General features: G+C 38.9%; 1 protein-coding gene across 4 annotated transcripts; it reads right to left on the bottom strand.

Moving 5' to 3' along the window:
- Window positions 1–4,753: 4,753 nt before the first annotated feature.
- On the bottom strand, window positions 4,754–8,812 carry LOC145991569 (cilia- and flagella-associated protein 20). Of its 4 annotated transcripts, none has more exons than XM_083127613.1 (3): window positions 8,742–8,812; window positions 6,477–6,788; window positions 4,754–5,522 (listed from the first exon to the last, which is right to left on the bottom strand). In XM_083127613.1, the coding sequence occupies exons 2-3, from the start codon at window positions 6,750–6,752 to the stop codon at window positions 5,217–5,219; spliced, it is 582 nt and encodes a 193-aa protein (XP_082983739.1). In that variant the 5' UTR covers window positions 6,753–6,788; window positions 8,742–8,812; the 3' UTR covers window positions 4,754–5,216. The 4 variants fall into 4 exon arrangements, with proteins under 4 accessions (XP_082983739.1, XP_082983740.1, XP_082983738.1 ...); XM_083127614.1 differs by having other exon boundaries at window positions 8,759–8,780; XM_083127612.1 differs by having other exon boundaries at window positions 8,586–8,778.
- Window positions 8,813–9,083: the final 271 nt, after the last annotated feature.

Genomic DNA, 9,083 nt, shown 5'->3' with positions numbered 1-9,083 from the left:
TTACAACATGTAATTACGATGATGAATACAAGACTTTTGGGCATAACAATGATGATTAGGTTAAATATGTTACTCGCTTGTTTCCACAGCGATGAAACATAAAAATCTCACGTTAGAAGGGCAAGATCCATTTAAAACAAGGCAGTGTCCGACAGACACTGCTTGCCCGGACACGTTACAAAAATAGGTTGCCCGGATAAGGGTTAAAACTACATAGAATATTTAAGTTCAGTCTTCTTTGTTCTTTAGTATACATATGAAGGTATGACATAAATTGAATCACAAAACAATATATCCATTGCTACTATTGTTAACAAGTTCAGTTTGGAAAAGTTTTTTTTTTGTTTTTTTTCTCTCCTTGGTTACAAATTGAAGATAAAGGGCTCTAACTTCTGCACCTTTTTGAAAATTTTTAATTCTATATGTAAGAATGAGTAAAAAACAACATGGTGTGTGTGTGTGTGTGTGTGTGTGTGTGATATTTTACACAAAATTTAAGGTTCTAGACACGAGATTGGATTTAAATATTCATTATGAACAGATTTCATTCAGACAATTATGAAGTACTTTGTGGCGTCTGAAAAAAAAAAAAAACAGTATGATGGCATAGGCTGAATGCATAAAAAGCATTAACAAAAGTGCATTGTATATGAGACTTTAAAAATGTAGCAAATTTTGACTTCATTTGTCTGTGAAGCATATAAGCTGCAGATGCTAGTAACTTTTATTGGCAAATTACATGCATTCACAAACATCTAAACATTTATGCAATTAAAAACAATAATTTTTGTTGTGCGATGGAAACGCATATGTTAACAAGATTAACTGCATTTATTACACAAACTCACAAACAACGTAATACTTTACATTACAACAAAACTACGTTCACCATTCCAGGTTCTGTTTGCACAGACTCATGTCTAGCAACAGTAGCTTGTTTCTTCTTCCTCTAGGAGGCAGCACTACATTCCTCCCAGAGTTACAAAAAAAAAAAATTAACAAGGGTACCCGTATCTGTCAGGGGGTACCTTAATCCTGGTCGATCTTTTAGGCACATGAGGAGTGGATGTTGGTCGTGGAGCAGCGTCAGCATCTTGGGGTTGATGGACATCAACGTCTGGTTGAGGTGGGGTAATTTTGGAATCTGAATTTCGATTCTCCGCCGCGCCTTCTGGTCCGGGTGGACTATCATCATCCCAGGTTTCTGGATGGTTTTGTTGTCTGTGTGTCCTGTGACGAATCCAACGTGAATGTACCACTCTTTGAGTTCCATCGGCAAAGTGCACTTTGTATAGGTGAGTTCCACCCAACCTTTCTACAATATCTGCCTCCTTGAAGTTAGGTGACAAGTGCTTCGGTGATTGAATCCATATGGTCTCGGTAGGTGAAATTGTCCTGTATGGTTTGCTGTGGTTGCTTCTAGGTTTCAAGAAAGGAGGAGCTTCTGTCCTCTCGTCATCTCTATTATCATCACCACGTATACAGTTCCACCATGTTCTTGGAATGAAGGTGAGGACTGAGGCTGCAGGAAGACTACGTTCCTCTCCCAACCGGGAATTCCTCAAAAACAGCAGGTACTCCGCTAACTTTGCATCGAACTGTACAGAAGTCAGATGTGGATGTTCATGCAACACCTTCAACATGCCAGTCTTCACCGTGCGTACGTACCTCTCTGCAAGCCCGTTGCTAGGACTGTGGTACGGCGGTATTGTGATGTGTTCGATTCCGAACTGCTGGCAAAAGGAACGGAACTTTAGGCTGATAAATGCCGGACCATTATCCGAAACTATTGTTTGTGGAATTCCGAGAGTCGAGCATGACTGAAGAATCCAGCGTATGGTCTCCGGTGTATCTAAGGAAGATACTGGCCAGACATCTATCCAGTGACTGTAAGCATCCACAAGCAACAGGAACTTCCTCCCAGCCAAGAAGAAATGGTCGACGTGGAGTCTTTGTCCTACGGATCTAGCTTCCGGCCGCCTATTACCTGAACCTTTCTTGACTTTCGGACTTGAGGATTGACAAGTTTTCTCTTCAACTAATCCTTCCTTGTTAAAAGACCTTCCGCTATCCGATGTAGGTGTAGCATCTTCACTTAACGGTACGTGTATGGTGTTGGACATCGGCTTCATTACGACTACACCAGTGTTAGAAGAAATGACTGGATCTGAATTCGACTGCGAGTGTTGAAGTTGCTCAATCTCTGCAGATATCCCTACCATAGAACTTGCCGGCTCTGAGCGTAACAGTAGCGTTCTCCAATCCGGAGTAACGATATCTAACCAGGTACGACCTATGAGTGGATAATTTAGATGTTCCTTGCACAAAATAACAGGAAGTGAGTAAGTCGATCCTGAGTGTGTTAGTTCCAGTTCAGCCTGTCCTTGCACTGAAAGAGCATGTTTCCCAACGCCATATATTTTTATAGAGGAATGGTTAATATCAGTCATTGGAAACCAGTTCCTGAATGAAACCGCTTGGAACAGAGTTACGGCAGACCCTGTATCGAGCTCACATTGAATAAACTTGCCGTTAATAAGTAAATCCTTTAGCATTGGATTCTTTGATAAAGGGTAATTGGACGTAGGTGACCCGGTGATGTGTGAGTCATCACTGTATGAAACGACACTAGGTAACCATGTTGTTTGCTCATCAAGTGAACTTTGAGATGTTGACATCTGTAAATTTGTGTATTCAGTAGTTTGCCCTACGTTATTGCTATTAGGTTTCCGTTTAAACTTCCGTCTCTTCCTACACCGCTTTTGCCAGTGACCACGTTTCCTACAGAATGAACAAACAGAATCCCTGGCTGGACAGTTGTCTTTAGAATCATGTTTGTATGTACAGTTAGGACAGCTGTAAGGAGTATATTTCATTCCGTGAATCGTTGGATTAGGTGAACTATAAGTATGTTGTTTTGTATGTTTGTCCCCTGACACTGTTCTTTTTGGAAATTGGGTTGAGGTGCGTGAAACTGCTGACTCTTGCTTTACACTTTCTGATCGTATTAACAATCGGGTTTCTTTCTCTAACATTTCATTTTGTAATGTCAGTTCCTGACATCGCTGAAAGGTTAGTGACTGTACTGAAAGCAACTTTCTTCTAGTAACTTCAGATCGTATGCCCAATACTATCTGTTCAACTAAAGCTTCGTCCAGATAATTGCCGTAGTTACATTTTGTGGCTTGTACCTTCAGCCTTATGACATAATCAGAAACGGTTTCACCTTCCTCTTGTACACAACGTCGAAACTTATATCGTTCAACAAACTTATTAGTTACAGGTTTGTAGTGTGACAAAAGACTATCCTTTAGACGAGAATACGACAGATTCTGTACAAGGTCTGGTGTGACTACATTTTTCAAGACTTTAAATGCCTTTGCACCTATAAAGGCGATGAGTATAGGAACTCTCTGATCATCACTGAACTTTTGAATGATACACAACTGTTCGAAACGTAAGAGATAATCTTCAATGTCCTCTGAATCTTCGTCGAAAGCGTTAAATGTCAAGTTTGTGTACATATTTATGACTGTAAATCCAAACGTTTAACCTAACAACTATGAAAAGTGAGTTTTCACGTATAATTATACTTGATCTGCATCGGATCACAATGTATCTATGAACGTGACAAAGCCTTTGTACGTTTCATGATTATAACTTGGTTCCACGTTAGAAGGAATCTTGATATATATATATTTACATCACACTATTTTTGTAAGACTTAAACAATGTAGACGGTAATTCTTACCGTGTTATGACAAATTGCGTCAAACCGACACGTTTATGATTGTTCCAACAGTTTGTTGTACGAATGAGGACAGTCAGTTCGAATAGAATAAACTTACGGAAATGTAAGGTTCTTGCAAATCCTGCAATCCATGAAGAGTAAAGTTCTTTTATACCGACTGCGCCATAATGTTGTGCGATGGAAACGCATATGTTAACAAGATTAACTGCATTTATTACACAAACTCACAAACAACGTAATACTTTACATTACAACAAAACTACGTTCACCATTCCAGGTTCTGTTTGCACAGACTCATGTCTAGCAACAGTAGCTTGTTTCTTCTTCCTCTAGGAGGCAGCACTACAATTTTCATATCAATTCATTTTGTTATTTACATGGAGTAGGACCACTTTTCGTGGAATGCCCCAACAATATTTATTGTTTTAGTAAAATTATGGGGTTCCCGCATAGCCAAGTGGTTGGCACACTCGTTTTTGGTGTGAGTGGTCCCAGGTTCGATTCCCGGTGGGTGCCCCCAAAATTTTGGAGATGACCCAGCATCATGAGGACAACTGGAAAGCTACTTCAAGAAGAGGGCTCTGATGACGAAAGTCCAGAAAACAGTGGTGATGGGATCCGATGTGCTGACCATGTGTCACTCTGACAGGCCCTGGCCTTTGAAGGGATGTTGCGCCACAGAGTTTAGTAAAAAAAAAAAGTAAAGTTCTCCCCTGTGCATAGCACCACGCCATGAAGGCGTATAGGGGGTGTGGGGGTAACGCCCCACACTTTCTTGATCCGGTCGTGAGTGGGGGTGATGTGATCAGCATCACGCCCCTGACCGCCTTTACCCCCCAGGGTTTCCCCCAGGTACCCATGTTATTCGACGCTGGGTGGGCGCCGGGGCCGCTTCCAACCTTAGAAAAGTTCCCGGATTTGAACCGGCCACAGAGTTTAGTTTTAGTAAAATTATAAATTGTTGTTTTGGTTCATCTTCAATGGATAGCAGTATTATCAAAATAAATTTCATGAAATATAATAGGGCAAAAAGCTTTATTTTTTTTATTACTGTAGTCCGATCATGTGCTAATGATACATAATAGTCATTTACCTGGATGAAATATCAGCTAGTCAGAAAACTTAGTTCATAGTTACATATTGTGCAAGACACTTCGAAACATATATTCATGAGATCCCTGTTTTCCAGTTCATAACATATAATTATTACTAATTTAAAAAAAAAATGCTATGAAAGTGTAAATACTGCAGTGTGGTTTCAAATTGAAAAATTATAGATATGTCACCATTATACTAATGGATAATAAAAGTTACTTGTGCTGTTTGTACAAACATGATTACTATGAGTTTATCACTTCATTGTCTTTTAGTTTCTGAGGACATGTCTTTTCGAAATGATCAGTTTAAGGGAAAAGCACTTCAGGTGAACACATCACGCTAAACTGAAAGCATTGTTTTCCAATACCTAAGACTTGGCTTTGTTCTGGATTGGTAGAAACAGTTTAAACTCTGCTGGGAGTTCATCTTCGGAGTAGAGTCTATCAGAGAAATACACACGCCTGATACGGCAATTAGCATGTATCTGTACACGCAATGTTTCTATGTAATTTGTTCCATAGGCACGGCGAGTGAAATCTGATAGGTTGAACTGGATTTGGTTCCAGCCATCGTCTAGCCTCATTGGCATGGTGCAGATAAATGGCTTCACGCGGGTTGTAGACTGATAGTTGCTGGCCCGGAATCTCCTCCGTACATTTTTGTCGTCAAGGACCTGCGAAAGAAACCTTTCTGAGGAAACTGTTCTATACAGAATGTCATAAAAAATAATTATTACACTAGGGATATGAGGAATTGAAGCTTCAGGATTTCCTGACTTTGAATATATAATTTTTACACATCATTTTCCCTTGGAAATGATTGTTTTCACATTTCCGGAAAGAAAACTGCCATTTTCAGGACATTTCCAACACTTACAGGGCACAAAATTTCAAGTGTTTGATACATGTCCATTCAAAAATTTCTGACCATCACAAAAAATAAAAATCCGGAATCACTTCCTGAAGTTGGGATCCCACTCTCGCATCTGTATGTCTATGCCTCGAAAGGACTTGATGTTGTGTCTGAGTAACAAAATTAGAACCTTAAATATTATTTATATATAAATAAGTGCTTCCTCAATACCAAGAGGATTTTCCAAACCCTTGTAGGATTAAATACCTGAATTTATGGTAGTTATTGTGATTAACCTCTTAACTACACATTATATGTCAATGTGTTGATTACTACATTGTAACCCAACTAATGCATTGAAAATTGTAGAATTTTGCTTGATAAGCTCCTTAGAATATTGTTCAGAGAGAGAGAGAGAGAGAGATTTGAAAATATCAGAATAATTTAGAATCCCTTTGTCTATCACAGTCATACTAAAGTTTGTCAGATCAACTCCACACACTGACGGCCCCTATTACATAACTATCCCACCACAGCTTAACAGACATTCAAACATTGACAAGAACTGCTAAATAAGGTCAATGTTTTCTCAATTGAAATTTGTGTATAGGTTTACTGAAAGGACAATTATATGGGTAAGTCATAAAATAAAGTTTAATCTGATTTCTCCCAAGTTCATGTTCATTTCTACCAATGAATTGTATTAATACATTCAGTGTGTACTTAAACATTTAAGAGCATTCACACAAAACAGTCAATATGTATAGATACTTACTTGAACTTCAAATGTAAAATATTTCTTAAGGTTCTTAATAATCATGACTAGGAAGGGCAACTTTATGCCCAGTGTCTTCTTCGGATCGGCAGGACATGTTATGTAAGTTGTGCTTACATTTGTTCCAACAATCTCCAACACAAGGGACTGAATATCATTATCGGTGATCCTCTTGATATGTCCATTGCGCACTTTCTTGTCCCAAATTTGTAGCGGTTTGCTTCCAACACTGTACAAGATGGAAAGAAATCCACTTTGGAATGTATTTTTGAACATGTTGAACCATTCCACAGTAGTAGTCTTGTTCTATGACTGAAAGAGATAAAATAATATTAAAACTGAATAACTATAATGTGTGTGTGTGAGCAGGTTTCTTTGTAAATATAAATCACTCTTTTCTACTAACCTTTAGCTGCCGGGATTGTTTTAAATTACATGTAAACCTCTACCACTGGGAAGTTTTCAAACATGCAGTGACATACAAAAGAACAACTTATTGTAAATTAGGCACACACAGGAGATTTACTATGTAGAAATTTTCAGTGAAAAATGCAGGCTCGACCACAACTCGAACCTGGGTCTCTGGCAGTGATGATTCCATGCAGGTAAAACAGCGATAGCGAAAAATCAGGCGAGGCCAGGTCGGCACAGAGATTAGAGTAATGGCATGGTATGCCAGAGACCCAGGTTTGAGTCCCGGTTGAGCCTGCATTTTTTGCTGAAAATTTCTACGTAAAAGAACAATAAATACCACAAGCAGGCATAAGCATAATTATAATCAGTGCTCAAAGTGGAAATATCTAGCCGGAGGAATACTTGTATGGATCAACATGGAGACAATGTAGTAGAAATTTGATGCTGATGCAAATTATCCTGGCCGAGGGATGCTTTACGAAAACTCTCTTTGGTAACAGTATGGTATAGGGAAAACACATATCTTTAAATTTACAGGAGAAACTACTTACGGAACTGAGTTTCTGTAGACTTTTGAAAGCTCGTGGAAGTGTTTTCTCCGTTCAACTTATTCGGCCGGTAAGTCATGTATTTTTCGACATTAATGTCTCTCCGATGCACACTTTTGCCTCCATTATGTTCAACTACGTGAACCAAATGTTCCATGCATTCTATGACGTAACCCCCCGGTCAGTGTTTCCAAACTCGCCATTGTTTTGCCAGAACATGACAGTTTTAACTATGTTTGCCTAACCTAACCTTGCATGCATGGTTCATGGGGCTATTTATGAATGGTTTGTGGAGCTATCCGTGTATGGTTCATGGGGCTATCCATCAATGGTGTGTGGGGTTACGCGTGCATGGTTCGTGGGCTATCCGTCAATGGTGTGTGGGGCTACACGTGCATGGTTCATGGGGTTTTCGAACCCGGAAAAAAATACGGTACTACTTTACTATACCGGAGACACCTATCAATGATTTATTTCGCAATTTTTTACATTGCTCATACTGTTACTATCTCTTTAACTGGAGGGATAGCATCTCCCCACTTCGAGCACAGACTATATGCTAAAAACACGAAATCCGACTTACCTAACCTACTCAAAAATATATAGAAGCAGGATGTAAAAATCGTTCTGCACAAAAAAAAGTAAGTACTTAATTATGTGCCAATGGATATATATATAGGCTAGAATAAAAAAATTGACATAGAAAAAGCATGTGTATCATATCGGAACCTAGGCCAGATTTTCTCGGAGCACAATGCAAAAAGTTTGGCAAAGTTCAAGTTAATTTTATGAACAGAATAATCGTGACTGAATCTACACATTACACCGAGAACAATGTGATAGTGCCAAAACTAGACCAGTCTTCAGCATGGCATATGTTATTAACACCGGACAATGAATATATAAAGCACTAATAACGTGTGTAAATAAATAGCAGAAAACTTAACGATTGTGGGGTCATGGGTAATGTTTGCTGAAGAAAGATTAGCCGTAAACTTCACAATGGGACGCGTAGGATCTGCCCCATTGTGTAATAAAAAAAATTATCAATATACATTGCAGCAAGGAAAACAATTGATATCACACTGTAACCCAGTCATAATAACTTGCAAAACTAAAACTACTACGTAAAAGTTATTGTAATCACCGTAACACTCACACGTAGCACGCGAATTGTAGTTTTCCTCACAAAGGTTATTTCATACATCGTACTCATGTTCCAGCTTCATACATTCACACAGAAACTATAAGCATTTAAAATAAAGTTACGCTCCGCTTATATTTAAAAAAATCACAAGTATACCTGGACTCGATATATACCGGGAAATAAACAACTATGTCCGTCAATGTTACCAGATACGCGTACCCACAGTGTGCGTACCCCAAGGATCTTTTAAATAAACACTAAGATCACAGATTGGTTTAGATGGTGAGAAAAGTCGCGCGTGTTGGAAATTCCTTGGGGAGGAGACGGCAGTTTTCATTCGAGAGATGTGGAGACTTAACTGAGAAATGGTGTGTAGAATTTGAGATTTTCACAGTATCAGGAAATTCAAAACGGTTCTGTTTCTGGCTTGAAAATTTCCCGACTTTGACAGGAAACCTTCGCCGCCCTAAACGTCGGTATCCTTTTTTTTTGTTTTTA

This window comes from Lepisma saccharinum, chromosome 8 (assembly GCF_977018435.1).
Source record: "Lepisma saccharinum chromosome 8, izLepSacc3.1, whole genome shotgun sequence".
Taxonomy (NCBI): domain Eukaryota; kingdom Metazoa; phylum Arthropoda; class Insecta; order Zygentoma; family Lepismatidae; genus Lepisma; species Lepisma saccharinum.
This window is presented reverse-complemented; position numbering and strand designations above follow the sequence as displayed.